Here is a 20,057-nt window from a genome sequence, read left to right as displayed (position 1 = left end):
TCTCCACTGCCTAAATGGCATCTCCAGCAATATAGCTTTATTAACAAACTTCTCTCCTGGATGGCTTGGCTTATATTAAAAGGTCCATTGCTTTACAAACAAGCTCATCTCCCTCCCTGAGTGCCCTGATTAACCAGTATCTTGAAAATGACCGAGTCAGCAGATGTGACTAAATGCTCTGAAACTGCAGTCTTAAGGGAAGTTAATAAGAAAGGAATCAAATTACAACATTTATCAAAGATATCAGGTAATGAATTTGTTAAAAGGGGAGATGGAGACTCACTATGCCAAGTATCTTCATTTTTATCTGATGGGTTGCTTTCTTGTTTTGTTTAGTTTCCCAGAGGCAAGCTCCATCTTGAATCATTTACTCAACTCTCACATCTGGCTCATAGACACAAAACAGGAACTTCCCCTTTATCAGAGGACAGTTTCAAGGCCCAAGTTGTCAAAAAGGCTTTCTGACATGCACAGATCAGAGATGCTAAAGTAGTACTATTAGCGTAGACTGTATTAGTTTTCCCTCTAGAAACCAGCCTTCATCTGCTATTGCAATCATTACTGTGACAAATAAGTCTGTCTGAAAACAGATGCTTCCATCTCCTTGTCTTTAACATATCCTATAACCTCGATTGTTCTGCAGTTTTGTAATTTCTTACGTTTAAGACAAAAATGCTAAGCAGCTGCCCCAGGTTAACAGTGCATCTTTTTAACACCAAATTGACTTCCACATTATGCTTCTGACATCAAGCCATATAGGGTTGCTCTGAGATGGAAAGCAAGGGGCACTGCAGATCATGGTTCTCTGCAGCATTGAGACATGCACTCACCTCAGACTGAAGAAAAGCTAAGGTTGGAGAAAAATCACATCAAGGAAGATACCAAGCAGTATTAACTGCTCCCTGCTGAACCCCAGGAAGAGATGAACACTGCTATTAGGGTGAAACAAATGAAGCTCGTGGCAAAATGTCAACTAAGTGAGAGAAGAATGGATATTTTCAGACCATCCGTGTCCAGGTGGATTTTGGACAGCTGCTGCTTTCTGGAGCTGTCTGTGCTAGCAATACAGGTTACTGCTCTCAACTCACTGTATTCTGCTTATAACTGTCTCTTTACTTTTATCAACAGCAGTCATGCATGTAACTCCCTCTAACTCAACTCAAAGCGGGCCAGATTAGCTGGCAGATGACGGGGTCACAAGTATTTGGGATATACTCATGCAACATCCATGAGCACAGAAACCTGCCAAATCTCCTCACACCACCGGAGATACTCAACATGCCAAGGAAAAAAGCTGCATATGAACCATGGTGCCTAAGACATCTCACCTTTCCTGATCTCACTAGAAATATTCAGTGTCTCATGACACTTCCTGCACTACTGAGAAGATTGACCTGGGTTTTAGTCACACACAACTTCTGTTCTTCTAACTTCATTATCTGTAGCTTTCTGCTGCCCTCTACCCCACAATCAATATCCCAAAGTTAACCCGAATCAACCAAAGTACTTTTCACTAATTACTTTCTGTGATCATCAGTCCATCAAAACATTACTTTCCTAACCCTAGCAAAGTTTAACCAAGCAAGACAGCAGCCAAGAGCACTGTACAGAACACTGAAAATCAGAGCTAAAACAGGCTCCTGCAGTGGGATTTCAATCCATTGCATCTTACTTAAAATCATATTGTACTGTCCCTATCCAATGTCAAATTGCATTAAGAAAAATATCCCCAAACAATGCACCTTACTCTTTCCTGTGAGGCACTTGTAACTTTTGTTTCCTTTATCTTCTCCCAGAAGTTTCTCTTCCCTATTGTTCCTCAGGAGACAGACTTCTATCCCCACAGATAAAACACGCAAATATACTGATATACATACATACATGGGCATATATATGTATATAAATACCTATGTCCAGATCGGGATTTTGGAGACAAGTTCCCAGGACTGGTTAGTGATCACATCTAGATTTCTACTGTGGATTGGGTTTTATATGTTTTAATGCACAGAAGCCAGCAAGTTGAAAAGAGTCTTTAATTCAGCCAATAAAGACAAGGATTCTACCAGAATTATAGATAGATAGAATCTCAATAGCTCATCCTATCTAGATTGATCTTGATTTTAAGGCATCCCCTTTACATTGCAGTTCACCACAGTACACAGATGCACACATCTCAGGAAGAGTGACAGAGTGCTATACAATTTCCCTCTACCTGCTTTATGCTATGAGGAGTTTTTCTCCACCACTGGGTGGTCAATGGAACTACCCAATATGCATAACAAGAACCTGTTACCTGCAAGATGGGCAACATACAGAAAAGCAAAGCATTACACTTAACACTCTCAGAACTGGCTGCCATTATCTCTCTCCCTAAAAGGAAGGCGTAGTTCTGGGCAACAGGTCTCTCCCATCAAGCATTGCAACAGCTTCATATGCACAATGGCTCTTGCAATAGTGCAGCCTCAAAGGAATGATGCTAATACAAATATATAATCCCATTTCACTGCAAAGAGAACAGTTTTGTTTTTAAGGCACAAAGTAAGAAATATATCACAAAAAGTTGGTGGAAACAAAACAGCTGGGACATAAGCCAAACTATCATTAATAGCCTCAAACACGAGATGGAAGCAGCATTTCTTTAATGTGTGGTCATTACAAAACTCACTCTTCCAATATCAGTAGCATACAAATGGGAAAAAATGGAAATAAAATCCCCCCCCCCCTTTTTTTTTTTTCCCCTTTTCTGTTTATGTAAAGCACCACGTAACAACAGTGTGAACTAGGTTTTAGGCAACAGGAGAAAATTAAATGAAATTCTTACTTCAGAGGCTCAGGAGGGAGTTTAGTTCCCGAGAGATTAATCTGCATCAAAGCAAGTGAGCTGCTGAAAAACTGTTTGAAGGAGGGAGGGACTTCTTTTCCTTTTCTGTAAGTAAATATATTCATTAAGTAACATTTAGACACTCCTCATTCCAACAGTGATTACTGAACAGCTATAGTTACAGTACTAATATTATAGTAATAATTGAATATTGAATAGTGAACATCCTATAGTGAATGCAGGCTGTCAAAATGGTAACAATCATTTACTTGTTGTTTAATTTGCTGTACCTCCAACAGCTCAGTAGTCAGTGGCTCTCAGTTAACTTAAAAACACAATGCTATCAAAATGTTGATTCAAGAAACAATTCTCACCATTGTACTGCTGTTCAGAAGACATCATTATCTAGCTCCTGCTTGGTGAACTACCAGGAATGATTATTCAAGTCTGATTGATCATGAGTATACTTAGACTTTACAAGTAAAAGATCAAACAGTACTCTACAAAACACTGACGTTGCCTCGTCACCACTAGAAATAACTACTGAACACTGTGGTTGCTTATCCCTAACTAGTTGTCACCTCTGACAGGTACTCAAGCCACTGATTTGAAGAAAGGGGAAACTAAGGTTATTATTTTCTGTGCTGCAGGTACTCTACAAAGTCAGTGTTCAGTCTCTAAGACTTTCAGAAGGACTTCTTCCAAGGAAAAGAAGAAAAATAATTAAAAAGTGCATTTTTAACAATCAACAAATCATGAAAAATAAGTACTTTGAAATAAAATATGAAGAAGAGTTAAGCCAGACTTCAAAGTCTGATGTTACAACAAAGGATGTATACAAACCGTCCAGTGCATCAGGATCATAAAAAACTTATTAGACAAGGTAGCTTATGGAAAGAAAATAACTTCCTTGGAATAATGATACTTTTTTTTTGTAGAGACCTTTTATAAAGTCATGCAGCATAAAATCAAGAAAGTATAACACAAAATAGAGCAGTTGAGAGAAAAAAAACATTCAAACTGTACCTGTGAGAAAAAAGTGTCCTGGAAAGACTAAGGACAGCTAGATGCTGAAGACATCCACGAAGGAGGGCTCCACACACCTGATTTAAGGTAAGAAAGATTGATTTTACTGGGTATACAAGATAGGAAAAATGTCCTTGGTATCTGAATCTACACACACACGCACACACACATACAAAGAAAAGAAAGCATTACCATATCTAGAGCACATTCCGTGTTGGATAAATCCAGATGGACAAGGGCATTTGGCTGGGCCAAAAAATTGTAGAGGCTCTATAATTAATGGAACGAGAAAAAAACATATCAATGTTATTTTTCATATTGTGGCACAGATTTCTTTTTGGATGCATTTAGTCTTGTATAAAAGTTCACTACAGATGTGTCTGAAACCTTTCACTCAACCAAAACAACCTGTTTTACTTCCAAAGGCTATCATTTTTTAGGAATAAAAGGAAAAAATGGTGTCCAGATCACAACTACTGAATGCTAAGTGTAAAACTCTTGAGTTACCCTATAAAGCGCTTTCACAGAAAATGATCATTTTGTTAAAAATACCTTGCAGTACTCAAATTGACATTATGTTTTCTAGAAAGACTAACAGGCTTGAAAGTTTAACATAGCCCCTCTTTAGCATGAGGGATGCAGATCATTTGCATTTGAAGACTATGGCTAATTCTTAATATTGGCAGTGTATAAGAAGTTGAAGGCAGAATACGGAAAAAGTGGAAAATAAATCTAATATTGATGACTGGTACTACACAGACTATGCTAGTGTACATAAAGCGTATCATACTTTGCTTTGTTTATATTTTTAGTCTCACTGAACAATACAAAGAAGATCGAGAAAAGAAAGGATGCCAACATTCACAGAAACATGGAACACACAACTCCATCTGAAATCTATCCCACCTGAGCACATTCAACATTTTAAAAACAGATTTGTCTTTCTTAAAATTAGGTCACTTAGCTGATACACCTAACAGTGAGAGAAAGGTTCCTACTCTAAAAATCCCCATCCTCTGCTAGAGTTTATTTTCAATGCTAAATAACAGGATTTCTTTACTCCTGTTAGAAAACTGTTTCACAGATTAAGAGATCTCAGTATTAAGAACCTTTTTCTTTGAACCATCTCTCTCTGTCAGGCTATGAAAAGACTTTTTGTATTTATGTCCCATAAAATACTGTGGGAAGACGTCAGACTTCTTCAACCATTGCCTGTCAACATCACACTTTTTCTTATTTTTATTCTTATATTTCTCCTGTTATTCTCTCTTTGAGAATAATTGTGTGTCTTTCTCTACATTAGACAGTGTGTTTGCTACCATTTAAATCCTCTTGTCCCACTGAAAGTTCCATTTCACATCTGAAAAGACTAGTTCCTGGAATATGATGATAAACCTGAAACTGGTAAAGTTTGTTCAAAATGTCACATGAAAGTAACAGGTAGATAATGTCCAACAAACTCAAATGATCAGATTTTGCATATTTTAGATGCTTCATAATTAGAGAACTCAAAATCTGGCTGTTAGGATCAAAAAAGAAGGAAGAGTCTAAATAAAATGGCTTTGCCCTTCTTCTAACAACAAATTAAAACAATCACATGCTTACTGAGAGATCATCCCCACGGAGAGCATTCCCTGAGAGGTCAAGATAGACGAGCGTGTTCGCTATCAGCGAGTTGGCACTCAGTGACTGGGAAAGGCTGTTCACCCCTGCAAAAAAAGGTCAGTATTCACCTTATCCAGCACCACAAGGAACTAGCAGAGACCCTGGAAATGCACAATTCTAGTGAACACAGTCTCACATGAATTTTTAATGGTCTCCTATTCCCAACACTGTTCTACACAGGAAAAAAATAGATGATCAGGGAGATACAAGACTTCTCTTTGTCACAGAGGACCTGGTTTAGTTCAGGCTTTTTGCTTCCGATAAAGCAGGCTTCAGTGAGCTACACATAGTGAGTTTCAGGTAGAAATCTTTTTGCCATCTCTGCAATGGCTTTAACTGTGCAACCATATTTTGTAACAGATTTTAAAAACAGATTTCACATCATAATGCTAAGACAATGTCCTCTCACAAACAATAATATTTAGATAAAAGTATCTGTGGAAGATCAAGCGCGTTAACAAGTATAATTTGCCAGAACTTCAAAAGCAACTGACAAGACCTAGAAGTTAAAAATACTTCAATTATGATTTGCCTGTAATTTCAGGAAAAAAATAAAAAATAAAAATAAAAATAAAAAAAAAATAAAAAAAGAGTTATCTAATTAAAGTATCAAGAGATGCATAAAGATGCTCATTTCCTGTCAAGAAAAAAATACGTATTTTTTTACATTAAAATTGAAATGCTCACGCTGGGAACAAGTCAGCCATGTTCCAAAGTTCTTCAGCTTTTCCAAATACAAATTAGGATGTGGCTATTTCCAGTAAAACTAATTTTCATCTGAGGGCCCTTGTAGCTTATAAGAAAGTTTTCAGTTTATTGTAGATAACTATCACTGCATGCATCACTGTGAACTTAGCAAGCAGTGATTTTCTCATAAATGCCTAGGCAAAAGAGTGAAGCTGGCAGGTGTTTCAATCTGTTATACATAACAGTGCAGTTTCTCAAAGCTCCTGATCGAAGTGAACCGGAGTTCAGTGGATGGAACACGTGCACTCTTCATTTAAAAACTATTAGAAAATGGGTTTACCATTGGATGAAGCAGCTAGCAAGTCACCGTAAACCAAAACACACCAGGCAGTGCTTTAGTTTTCCAAGCTTACAAATAGTAGGAGAGTCTCCCACGTAAAAAGCACAGCTATAGGCTTCAGGAGATTTTTGATACTCAAAAGAACTGGAGAACAATGACATCTTTGCCATTCCTTGAATCATTTCTGTTCACTGTAATTTATCTTAATGTTGCATTGTTGAATCTATACATTATCCACAAAGGTAAGCAGCAAATGAAAACTTTTAGAAACTCTGGAAGATCTAAAAGTCCTATTTAACTACTAGAACTTATCATTCTAGATCTCCTTCTCGGTAACTTTTATAAGCAACAGGTTAAAATGAATGCAATATACTGTGAACAGCTTAGCATATACTACTGAACAACAATTCTGAGAATTCACAAACTGTGACTGAGCTTGGGGAAGAATAGCTAAAAAAACATTTGTTATGTTACTGCTTGCATCATGTTTAAAAATGGGTCAGTTACTCAAAATCAGCCACATCATTGAAATCTTCATCCAAATGATGCAAATGAGGGATTTTTTTAATTAGCTTTTGGCTCGGGTTCAGAAAATCCATCCCTGTCATTGAATGAGGATACTAAAATTTTCCACTTAACCAGAATCTTCAAATCAATAAATGTTTGTTTGAACTTCACCTACCTCATTCTATACTTTGACAGTAATCTCACTTTCATTTGCAGACAATCTGTCATGCTCTTTTACTGCTCTCAGGAGGCTCAGAATGTTAATAAGTCTTAAGAACCTTGAGATACAATATTTGAAGAAAGATCAGCTGGGAAGTTACCACCTGAACTTCACTTTGCAATCTTAGAAACTTATTTTGAATAGAAAGCACTTTTAAAATGAGGTCAAAACCAGTGAGGGATTGTACAGAATTTCTGAAATCAATAAAGCCAGGCTTCCCTGGGTACAGAAAAAAGCTCTCAATATTCCATGTTCGAAAATAGTCTTCCCAGTTAAAAAGCAATTCAGAACTGCCTTCTTACATTAAAGAAAAACCAGCTAACACAGACAGCTTTGCAGACAAGGAAAGATGCAAAGCTGAAAATCTTCAGGTACAGAGAGCTACAACAATACCAAATTTAAGACTTCACTATACTTTTAAAATGGAATTTAGAAAAGCTCCCATCCAACAATATTCATAGTGACATGATGCTCTTTGGAGAATAGGTATTTAAGAGCTAGGGTGGATTATGCCATCTGGACTAGGATTGACATGAGGCCAGTAGGAGAAATGCTGGAATATAATTTCAGCTTTTGTTTAAAGATGATCTTTACAAGGAATGTTAACAATCTTTCTAATTCTTTTCATAACCTCAACATTCATTTTTACTGACAAGAATTTTGTTGATGAGCTTCATCAAGCTGGCATTTGTTCTTTCTAGAGGCCGATGTGCAGATAGAATATTCTCTTCACTCAACAATCAAGAGTTGATGAAATCATTCATAGCACATGAAGAAAAGTACAGGGTGAATGAACATCCCAGAACTGCAGGACTTTCTGTGAAATTCCTGCATGTATTCTCAAGAGTACATGTAAGGCTAGTCAAGGTTCTTAACCAATTGCTTGTCACTAACATTGGAGTTAGCAGTGGAAAAAAAAGAAAAAAACAAAACAAAACAAACAAACATTTTTTTTTCCAACTAATGAAAACGATGTATGAATAAATTCACTCTAGGACTTACTATCAAGTTAAACATTACTAGAGCTACAGAACACTCACTAAAAACAACAACAAACCCTTCTCCGCACTCATATTCCTCCAGGTCAATTCCTAAAGCTTAGGAGAACACAGAATCTTCACAGGGCAGTAATTAATAGGACGAAAGAGCATTTGTTATCCTACATTATAACATCCTTCCATTGACTGCACTTCAGTCACCTTTTCCAGGACAACATCACTTGAAAACATACTGTGATAACACTTTTGTAAATGTTTTTATTTATTTTTACTTATTTATTTTTTAAACACTACTCTGTAGAATCTGGTTTGCTCCATTCTATTAAAGAGATTACTGGGTCTACTATATGTAAAACATCATTGAGAAAGACCTGAAAGTTTCAGATGCTTGTTTCAGTATTGTGTTAAAAATACGCATCTACTTCAATTACTACATCAAGTCAGAAGTGTGCAAATTATAAAACAAAGCAGTCTCTACTCAGGGCAAATCAATTAACAGCTTTTGTTGTAACACTTGATTTCATGAAGTAGTTCAGTGAAATAACTGCATAAAAAACATTGAGCAGTTTTCAAAATGCTGTTTAGAAAGTTCCCCATGCATTTTTGCCTCAGATATTTTTTGAAGCGTAAACAAAATGTAACATTTATTGCAATTTTAAATTAAATCTTACTTTATGGTAAAGGTTTCAGCTCACACATGGGACAAGTATGAGTTTTCTAAAATTGGATGGGGTACAGAACCCAAATAGTAAACTCAGGGATATAAAAAAGCAGCTGCACTGGTTTAAAGCACACACATGAAGCAGTAACGGAATGGACTACTTTATAACCTCATAACAAAAGGTATTATTAAGACGAAAGACTGAAACCTTTACAACAGGAAAATATGCATATTTATAGAGCATACCTTTAGGTGACAAGGAGGTTTTAGATAAATTTAAATGTTTCAGTCCCTTTGGAAGTTTGGCGAACTGGATGCTTAGAGATGATACACCTGTTGGGGAGCAAAGAGAAAGTGGAAGTCCTCAGGAAGTCAGTTCAACCATATGGTCCCAGCTTTTCCAAGCCCTTTCAAGCATCTAAGTATTTTACAAACTCTGTGAGGTACACATACATCTGAGAGAAGGTCAAAGTGAATTTATTATACATGTCCAATAGTTAGCACATGGGACATTATGCATGAGTCAGAAAATATATACAAATAAATAAAAAACAGCCACCAGCAGCAGTTCACATGAAACTTCAAAACATTCGTCTTGAAGAGAGATGTACATATTAGCCAACATTGGCCTTTCTTCTGCAAATAAACCCTTCCTTTATTAAATAAATGAATACAGACGTTGTTCAAAAAACACAGATACTCACCAATGAGCTGAAATATTTCTGTGGAAGAGCATCTAATTCAAATAAAGGAACTACAATACAGCTACAGACTTGTCCTGAAAGCCTGAAACCTCCACTGAGTTATAATGGCCACTTATCTCACTTCATTCCAGCAGCCTGTAGGTTACCAGCTAGTATACACAGACTTGGAAATGCTTGAATTGTTTGGGATTCCAAATGGTAAAAATATATTAGGATACTGACTACCTCAGCACAAATCCAACAAAAGGAAACAATATTCTTTTCATTTAAGTGCTTTCTCAGTGTATCCAAGTTCCGCACTCAATAAATTTAATTCCCCATTTAAGCAAAGGACTGAAATATGATTAAGAGGGCACATCCTAAATAACAATTGAACCAGTTTATGAAATATTTATTATAGGAGTAAATCAACATAGAAAGTCAAATCTTAACCTGAGCATGAAAAATAGTCCCCTACAGGAAATTGCTTCGCAAGAAAAAGGGAGACATGAGCAAAGCTTTTTACTTGCTCCAGAAAACAATTACATAAAAAAGCTGATACCGTTCTCCACATAAGCAGACACAAAAGAGTCCAGAAGTATGACACATACAAGCATGTACTCTGCTTCTATCATGGTTTACTGTCATTAATAATGGAAGAGCAGCTACATTACAGATGTAAAAGTTGCAGGAGTTTTGTTTTTTTTAACCCTTTGTGTAAAAGCCTGTTGTATAGGCTGGTCAGAGGTGCAACTTCCACACAGCTTAAAACAACATGCTGTGTTTTATGTATACTGCCAAAATATTAGACTGATAATGCTCTGCCATCATTTACTGTAAATCATAATGGTAACAGAGTCTTCAACTTTCTGCAAAAATGCATCAAGTCATAACAACTGAATTTTCATTCCTAGACCCACTACTTAAAAAGAAAAAGCAAAAAACTTCTCAGCTCCTCTGAAACAGGATCAGCCTTTCATAAGATGGCCTCAATTTAAATTCTGTGCATGACCGTTCATCTCTGTTGAGCTGGCTTAGTCACAATACATACTTTCAAACTCAAGGTAGAGTTCTGCTGGCAAAAGAGAAGAAAACTGAGTACAAAGAATTGCTAAGGATACCACCAGAGCAATTTTTGTTGCAAAGTATTTTGGGTAAGAGGTGCAGCAAATAATTTCACCTCTCCATCTTTCCATTTATCAAGCTGAATAATTTTAACATCTCAACTAGCACTGGAGAAGAAATACCCACTGAGTTTTAAGATAGGGGAATCAGATGCAGAAAAGCAAAAGTAGTTTTGATAACTGAGGCACTCTTTTTGCTGATCTTGCATCAGAGCTGAGCTCTAATAGCAGAAGTAAACTTTACTGCATCCAGGCACACAGATTTGATTCTGAGTATTTCCAGACTTGAGCTTATTTGATTTGCCCTATTTTTCAGAAGATGAGAAATGAGATTCTGATGCCAGTAAAGCCAAAAGCAAAGCTTCCATCACTACAGCATGTCTAGATTTTAAAAACATTAATAACAAACTTTCTACGTGTTAGACTCACAAATACTGACAGTACCATTAAGAGTTGCCAATCACAAATTAAGAGACTGATCTCAATGCAAAATCATATCGTGTAAAAACATTAATATTTCAGCTGAAGCTGGGCCCTGTGTGTCAGCTAAAAAGAACACTCTTCTCGTGTCACTGGACTAGAGACAGCTGCACTAATATGATACGATGCTTATGCTTTTTGATACTCAATAGTACACAACAGCTTATTGGTCCAAGCCACAGACAAGGATAGGTGCTTTCCCATTATTCACACTATCCTGCATTGTTCCCTTAGAATTGCAGTATAATCTCATTTCACTCCTAGTTTCTGAGAAGGTGAAATGTTAAGAGACACTTTCCAAAATGTGTACGATAATATGAACCTCAATTATGCCAGCTGTTACCTGAGGAAAGCTTGTTGCCTCTTCAGTTTAATGAAGTCAAATTTAACTTTCACTCAATGGATATCAGATCACAGAACAGGTAAATCCTTGTGTAAAATATTTGCATATTGCAATTATAGTTAAGTTCTTTTCAAGCACTCATATAACTTAGATGATTTTCTAACAAAAAAGGTCCAACTTTAATTGCATGCCATAGAAGACACTGAGATACTGATAAACATCCACAGATTTCTCCTATTAGTATCTTCTGCATTTCCTTTTGGTTTCTTTAACATTCTATGTAGCTAATCCAAAAGGGCTTCAAAGCATGACTTCATTGCGAAGTCAGTACTCAAAACAATACACTTAACATAAAAAAACCCCAAACCCTTTCATGATTTAAAAGAAAAGTTATCTTTTAAAAAGCTTTTCATAAAGCACAATTTAAATACGCTTCTTCAAAAGTAGATTCTACAACGTGACAGCCATTTTTTATAACTCAAAACAGAAAATTCGTAATAATGCAGATAGGCCCGTGACACACAGTAATAATGCTGTACAGCAAAACACTGGCTTTCACAAGAGTTTTCAGGAACTACACAAAGGGTACTCAGAAGAATATAGCCATTCACGTGAACAGTTTTAAATGAAGAACTCTCTAAATAAGTTAAAAGTAAAAACATTTTCAAACTTATTTTGAGCCAAAAGGAGAAGAGATACAAAAGAGGAAGAAGAAAAGTACCCTTCACATCTTTCTCCCCCCTCAGTGAAACAGAGTAAAAGGAGACATTACCTACAAAATTCTGCGTTAACAGCATTTTGCATAAGGCTGTAATCAAAATGAACAGCTTTTCCATTTTGAATTGCATCAGAAAAAAGACAGAAAATCTCCCTCACATAAACCAAATAAAATAAGAAAAGGTTCACTGCATAAAATTCCTATTTTATTTCTGGCCCAACAGCAGCACAAGGTAGTCTGATCCCAAGAACACCGTGTGCTTGGAATGTATTAAATGAATCAAATGGAAATCTCATGTGGGCAGCACTGAAGGGTCAACACCCGACTGGAAGAATGTAACCTTATTTTAAAAATAAATGCTCCAAGTGAAAAGAGAGTAGACAGGGGAAGGGAAGACTTGACTTGATATGTACTGAGATTATGCCTAGCAGTGCCTAGCTGGAGGAAAGCTAGTCTGTTCAGTTTTATATTTCATCTTGCAGAGTCAACAATCCTTAGCTACACATAAGGATACCAGCTACGCCAGTATTACAGAGTGTTGTGAAGAATCAGCAACGCTACAGACTAGAACAAAGCTGATAAAGGTACAGCTTCAAAACCAGATCCAACTATGAGATTATAGCTGAAATAAAATGCAAAACCTCCAGGAAAATACAATCCAAGCAATAAAGTTGTCTTGCACTTCATCTTATATTCATTGTATTGCCTTTAAAAATACACACCATTTTCTTTTCTTTCTAGCCCTAAACATTCATTGTGTTCTATCTTCCTTCAAAAGAAACCTCAGTGAAAGTGTAATGAAATCTAATGAAATCCATGGATGGTTTAAGACATTTAAAAACTTCTCCATAAGTGAATGGAAATGTATTAATCAGAAAGAATAGCAATTCTCAGTCGTTTGTGAACAACAGGCATTCACAATAGCATTATAGACAGAACAATATCTTGTTATTTGGGCAAAGCTGAATGGAGCAGCAGTAATCCCCCTCATACATTTGCAGAAAGAGAAAACATTAACTTTACAGTACCTCGGTCTTCAAGTGGATTGCTAGCAAGGTTGATTGTATGGAGTCCTGAGTTGGGATTATGGGATAGGGCACCGGCTAGTTTCTGTGCAAAATCTCTGCAAGAAAAGAATACAGAGGGAGAGAGAATTCTGTTATCTCCTCTGTCAAAAGCATGTTCAGAGGCTTAAAAGTGTCAAGGGACTACTAGACAGAAATAGCCAACTTATACTATTGATTCTTTGTCCTTTTAAACAATGCTTATCTGTCTAATTTGCTGTCTTTCAAAGCAGGTTATATTGCTATTTATTTATTCCGTGATTTAAGATACTGAAGAGCATTCAATCAAAACTCAAGCTACTTTTGATAAGGATCTGAACGTATAAAATACAGGTTAATTTAAAATAATTTAGAACTCAACAACATCTCCTCCTTGTGCACAGGTGGGATATATATTGTGATCTTGTAAAACAGCAGGAATAATTCTCTCAAAGAACAGCAGGACATTGAAAAAGTATTCTCTGCTTGCTTCTTTTTACAATGAGAAGCATCAAGGTTGACCACAGTCCCAGAAACACGAACTGAGGGAGATGATGGTGTATTGGGTTGTATATGCAAATATAGTACATAGGTGGAGAGCATGAACTGCTTGTGTTCCAAATCCACTTGAGAGATAAGGCAATGCTGCCCTCTCTGAGCGCATTTTGCTGTCACTGGTCTACCACTACTCACAGCATTAATTTTAAAGCCAGCTTGGATTTTCCTACATGATCACACTGCCAGACTCTGGATGAATCATATTCATGTCACAAGGCTGTGGGTTCTTACCAGCTCTAAGTCAATTTCACAAACCCACCCCTGTACCTACGGGCGAGCGTTCATGTATTAAGTGACTATATCTGTTGTGCAGTTCTGTGAAGCACACTATGCTTTCAGTGGTTTTACTTTATCTAAGTTAGGAAAAGAGGTAGAAATCAAATCATATTCCTTGAGCTCCCTCCCAGCATCCTTCTCTCTCTGCTCCAAAGTACAGTATCTTATCTCCTGGAGGGCAGCATTAAGAGAACTACTGGATATATTTCTAAAAGAATGGTAATTAACACTGCTCCTTTTCCCTGGGACAGATCCTTCCTATCACAAGAGCTGTCAGCCTGTCTGCTGAGAATTGCAGTGGAAGTAGTAATGTTTTCTATACTCTGGAAGAGCGGAGATCAGATAGGGATAACCTCAATAGCTTTTGGCTATCTGTTGTTGCAAGGTGTACTCAAGTAGAGATGCCCCAGGAAATTTTAGTTTCCCTTTGAAAGTCTGTATCATATTCTTATCCTAAAGAAGAGAATATAAGAGAATATTCTTATCCTATAATCTTATTGTGAACATGAACAATCAAGAACTCTGGACTTAAATTTGTGCCACTTGACAGGCCTCAGGGTATCCTCCTTTGCTAGCTGCTGCTGCTCTTGCAGATGGCTATACATCTCATGTAGGACATCTGTTTTCCAAACACCCTAGACACTGAGGGACATTCAGGCTTGAAGGTAAAGCTTTTAAAAGGTCTGATATAACAACATGCATGGGAGAGGAAGGATATTTAACCAACAGTAAGAATAGCAAAGACCAGGAAATCTTAGACAAAAGATTGGTCTAGACAACACCACTGTAACAGAAAAACAGAGGACGTGAGTGGGAGGAACTAAGGTGATTACATGCAAGGACATTCAGAGCCCATCCAGCAGGGGAAGATGAGCTGCAGAATCTCTGCCAGATGCCCTCCTTGTATCATCAGCAGGCATGTCTATTCTCTCTGTTATCACAGCCACTCCCCCTGGGACACGGTGGCAGTGGTTAGTGCAGATGGCAACAGGGACAGTCTGCCTGCCAGATTTCAGAGTATTGAAGCACAACAAACAAATCATTTCCACCAGCTATTGCATGGCCCTCTGTTTCTCTAAAGCAGCAAACAGATATAATTCTCTTTTCAAACTCATTTGTTTAGATCACCTTAAACTATTTTCCATCACTGAAATCCTACCACAGTTAGCATCCCAACACTTATCAAAACATTTATATCCTTTTTTTCCCCATCAAAGACATCCAAAATAATCTAGACTGCATCCTTTAAGTATGTTAAAGAAACAGCAATGGGCATAAAGTTCTCAAGAACACCTAAACTGGCAGAAATCTTATTAGACAGGGGGCTTTGTTTGACTGCACACTTTTCCCCATCAGCAAGTCTACACTTCCGTACGTTCTGCGTCCTTACTGCAGCTGCTGCTGCATGATAGCTCGCAGTCCCATGAGCTGGAAAGATGACAACTGTTTATGGAGCTCTATCCCATACCAAATAACAGAAACAAATGGCTGGAGGTAAAAAAGAATGGAGTCATCTTAAACTGACCCTGCTACAGGAGCAAATACGCTTGTGCAGATGCTCAGGTGTCTCTGAAAGCACTGTTCTTGGTAGCTCTATCTCAACAACTGGTCTGGTATGTCTTGGTAGCTCTCTCTCAGTGCTTGTCTGGCAGTCTGTCACAACTCATTAAAAGCGACTGGTCTGTAAGCTGTACAAAGATGCCCAGTAACAATAGGATTTCCTCCTAGCAAGCAGATATGATAACTGGCAAAATTGACAAATGTACCCTTGATAAAAACAGACAGACAGTGCTGAGCACAGCAGATGCACACCAGGGCAAAATGCCAAACACCACGCACGTAGATGGAGGCACAAAAACCAAAGTCATAGGTTGATTATCTGTCAAGTCCTATTACAACTGAAAACAGATCTGACTGTTAGAAGTTAATGTAGACAGTGTACAAAGGTAGTCAATGTATCTTTTAATATTCATGATTAGCACCACATCTCATGGCGCAGAGGGCAGGAAAAACAAGATCAAAATCAGTTGTTTATGGTTGAATGACAGCTATTAAAGACATTGTGATCGGGAAGTTTGGGTGCAATTCCAACCTCCACCACAACTTTCCTAAGCCAGTTAGGTAGCTTTCTTTTAGACGTATTTCAGTGCTAAACCAATTCAAATTAAACAAAAACAAACAAAAAAAAGTAGAGGAGGTAAAATATACCACATAACTTCCCTGTGCTTTTTCCTACTATTTTTTTCTTCAGTTTAATGCTCAGTTTCTCTGATCTTTCCACTGTTACATTTATTAGCACAAAAATTCATTAGCACTAGAGCTTATCTCATCCACATGGTCTTGGATGCGACTTTAACACTATAACAAGCCACAGATACTTCCATCTGGGCTAGTTTGTAACATGAACTATGCATCTATTTGCTCTGAAGAAAAAAAAATACCTAGGCTGTAGCTCGCTGTACTTAAAATACATGCAAGGACTAAAATTAATCTACTTTCTTCCTTCTTTAACAAAAAAGTTAATAACATAGTAGTAATACTACATTACAACATCACCACAAATGCAATACACAAAAAGAAGAAAAAGAGCCTTCTTGGGAATGAAGCCGTATCTGTTATCCAAGATGGAATAATAAGCGTTTTAACAAAATCCCCATCACTTTTGCTCATACTTCTATTGGTAACACTACTTGGAGAGGAACTGCATGAGTTAATTTAGGGTTTATGCACTTATCCAATTCATTCTTCTCCACTGTCACAGGTTACAAAACCATGACATCCACTTAACCCAATTCTCCAAGTAGAATCTAACCAACACCAGTCTATAAAGATTTTCTGGATTATGAGGAAAAACTTGATGACAGGCTTGAGACTAGCAGCTCCTCAGAACAAGCTAGACATTGAGCATGAGTTTCTCTAACACTCCAGCTAATACACATCACACATATTTCTTTTTGCTAGGAGTAAACAGTAACTAATGTGATATTTTGAAGAAATTACTTACGTTCTAAGCCCAGCATTCTCTAATACCAGTTCTTCCAATCGATTGGACCTACTCACTACTCGCAGAATCTGCTCACAGACATCAGTGGACTGCCACAGAAAAGACAGAACAGTGTTAAAAAACATCTGGTTGTTTAATTATGAGCTGTACATCATAATGGGATCCAGGCCATGAACTGCTTCATCTCATATAGTAACTAAGAGTACCAGGAACATCCCAGGGTGAGTCAGATAACATCTGGAAAGGACGTAGATAAACAAAAGGTAGACTAGAAGCAAGTAATTTGTGAAATTGGCTACCTAATCATAAGGACAACATTAGTCTAATAATAGTATAATACATTAAAATAAAAAACAAACAACAAAAAACAAAACAAAACAAAAAACAGAAAGATGTTATATGGCAAAGAAGAGGAAAAAAAAAATCAAGCATAAGAGCACGTTAGCTGCAGGTCCAAAGAGTGCTCAGGGACTAATGCTTAAGGGTGAGTAAATTTCAATAGGAGCTCTCCCAGCCTACACAGAATAAATCACATCTCATGTTTGTTTCTGCTGCCGGATTCTAGAATTTGCAGAGGCATTTGCAAATACTATGAACAAAATTAACAAAACAGTTTGCTTGCCATGCTTGGGGATAAAACTTCAATGTTTCAAAGGCCATAGGTGAACTTTGTTCACTTTTTATTCTAATATCTTAGTTTGCTTACTGATTTGTCTTTTTTTCACAGCATATACCATCCCACATTCATTTGAAGTCCAAGTGGAACTTCAGTCGTGATCATGAACTGCTGAAACTGTTCTGTGTTACCCACCCTAAAAATGACAGTTTGGCATTCACACTTGGGATATCTTTATCTCTAACAACAGCCTGGCATTTTCTAGGATTCTCTTAAACTAGTTGAAATTCGGGAAGGGAAGGGAAGGGAAGGGAAGGGAAGGGAAGGGAAGGGAAGGGAAGGGAAGGGAAGGGAAGGGAAGGGAAGGGAAGGGAAGGGAAGGGAAGGGAAGGGAAGGGAAGGGAAGGGAAGGGAAGGGAAGGGAAGGGAAGGGAAGGGAAGGGAAGGGAAGGGAAAGGAAGGGAAAGGAAGGGAAAGGAAGGGAAAGGAAGGGAAAGGAAGGGAAAAGAAGGGAAAGGAAGGGAAAGGAAGGGAAAGGAAGGGAAAGGAAGGGAAAGGAAGGGAAAGGAAGGGAAAGGAAGAATACTGTAGCACACACATGAAAGTCTTATTAACCCTTTACACAGTAAAGGTGACAATGCTTTCTAAAAACAGTCAGTTCAGCCATCTCTCTCCAATTCTATCCTCGCCTTCCATATTTCTGTAATTCAGAATATTATCACAGTGCTACTACAGCACTGTGACTGCAAGTGGAAAGTTTCATGCATGTACTGTAAAAACACTACAGATCACGTCTATCAAACACAATGTCAGAGTGCAACTCACCAAGTACAACACATTCAATGGCCTCTGGATACGTCTGACCTCATCCTGACCCTCAGCAGAGCCCCTGTGGCATGGATGTACTGTCCCCTGGTTTATATTATCCTGACATTTTTTATTCAAATTTGCATATATGGAAGATTTTTTTATTGCTATTATTGATGCACTTTCAAGACTGATAAGGCTTTTTTTTGTTTTGTTTTCCGTGTTATAAGTTGTTAATAATTCTCCCTAAAGATCATATTACATTAAAACAAACAAAACATTAAAACAACAGAGAAAGCCTTATCGATGCTTATAAACATCTAAAGGGAAGGAGTCAAGTGGATGGTTGGGGTCAGGCTCTTCTCAGTGGTGCTCAGCAACAGAACAAGGGACAATGGGCACAAACTGGAACACTGAGAGTTCCATATGAACATGAGAAAAAAATATATATATATCTACTGTGATGCTGACAGAGCACTGGCACAGGCTGTCCAGCCAGGTTGTAGATTCTCCATCTCTGGAGATATTCAGAGCCTGCCTGGATGCCTACCTTTGTCACCTGCTGAGGGGAACATGCTTTGGCAGGGGGTTGGACTATATGATCTCCAGAGGTCCCATCCAACCCCCACGATTCTGTGAATAATATCATTGCAATGTGTCACTACATACTTATTACTTTAAGGAGCTGGTGTCAGACAACCAGGAGAAGATCAAGATGCAATGAAAGTTAAGAGCAAAACTTGTTTCATAAGGTGAGAAGAAAACAACCCAGCCTCCCAGTATTTTTCTTCCATCTCCAAAAACCAACAGATATTTGTAGCTACTTTAGAATTTTTCCTATTTAGACAGCAAGTATTTCTGTGAGCTGGCAGCACCTGACAGATCAGTTTTATGGGCCACCACTTATGGCCAAATAAACTTTTCCAAATGTACTTGTGTGCAACGTTGACAAAATCGGTTCACAGTAGTGTTTCCACAGCATGAAAGAACTATCCATATGCTTATGGATAAACAAAATGGATAAACTCAAACAATTAATGGAAAAACAATGACCAGTTTTTAAATAAGACTGCCCAGCTTATTTACCCAAAAAAGTTCACCTTGAAAAATGCAATAGTATCACCCAAGACACAGCACAGCCTGGTAAAAGTTGGTATACCATTTCAATGTATTACTTACTAATTTCAGATCCTTGGAGGACAGCTTTGTAAACCACTGATTGTACTCCAGGGCAGCGACTATTGGTATTAAGTCTCTAGAAAAAGAAAAACACTTTTACACACATTTCATATAACTGTCAGTTTCGGTCATTTGAAACAATCTCTGAAGCGCTCTACTGTATCTAATATCTCCTCTGTTTTTGCAATGCTAATTGACTGCTGTCACCATTAGAGAAAGCTCTGCATACTCAAGAAAAAATAATAATAACAATAGTAAAAAAAAGCAGCTGTGCATCTTGCCTGTATTTTCATAAAAACTC

At 37.5% G+C, this 20,057-nt stretch overlaps 1 protein-coding gene across 3 annotated transcripts in view; it reads right to left on the bottom strand.

Moving 5' to 3' along the window:
• The window catches only part of CARMIL1 (capping protein regulator and myosin 1 linker 1), a 172,123-nt gene that overhangs the window by 69,002 nt on the left and 83,064 nt on the right, over positions 1–20,057 (bottom strand). For all 3 annotated transcript variants that reach the window (XM_072329262.1, XM_072329261.1, XM_072329263.1), the window contains 8 exons: positions 19,757–19,832; positions 17,155–17,243; positions 13,302–13,396; positions 9,172–9,258; positions 5,453–5,556; positions 4,040–4,117; positions 3,848–3,924; positions 2,822–2,926 (listed from right to left, as the gene is read on the bottom strand). In XM_072329262.1, the coding sequence (XP_072185363.1) occupies positions 2,822–2,926; positions 3,848–3,924; positions 4,040–4,117; positions 5,453–5,556; positions 9,172–9,258; positions 13,302–13,396; positions 17,155–17,243; positions 19,757–19,832 (711 nt within the window). The remainder of the gene's footprint in view (positions 1–2,821; positions 2,927–3,847; positions 3,925–4,039; positions 4,118–5,452; positions 5,557–9,171; positions 9,259–13,301; positions 13,397–17,154; positions 17,244–19,756; positions 19,833–20,057) is intronic.

Source organism: Excalfactoria chinensis, chromosome 2 (genome assembly GCF_039878825.1).
Source record: "Excalfactoria chinensis isolate bCotChi1 chromosome 2, bCotChi1.hap2, whole genome shotgun sequence".
Lineage (NCBI taxonomy): Eukaryota > Metazoa > Chordata > Aves > Galliformes > Phasianidae > Excalfactoria > Excalfactoria chinensis.
Note: the sequence above shows the minus strand (reverse complement) of the source record. Positions and strands in the feature narration are given on the sequence as shown.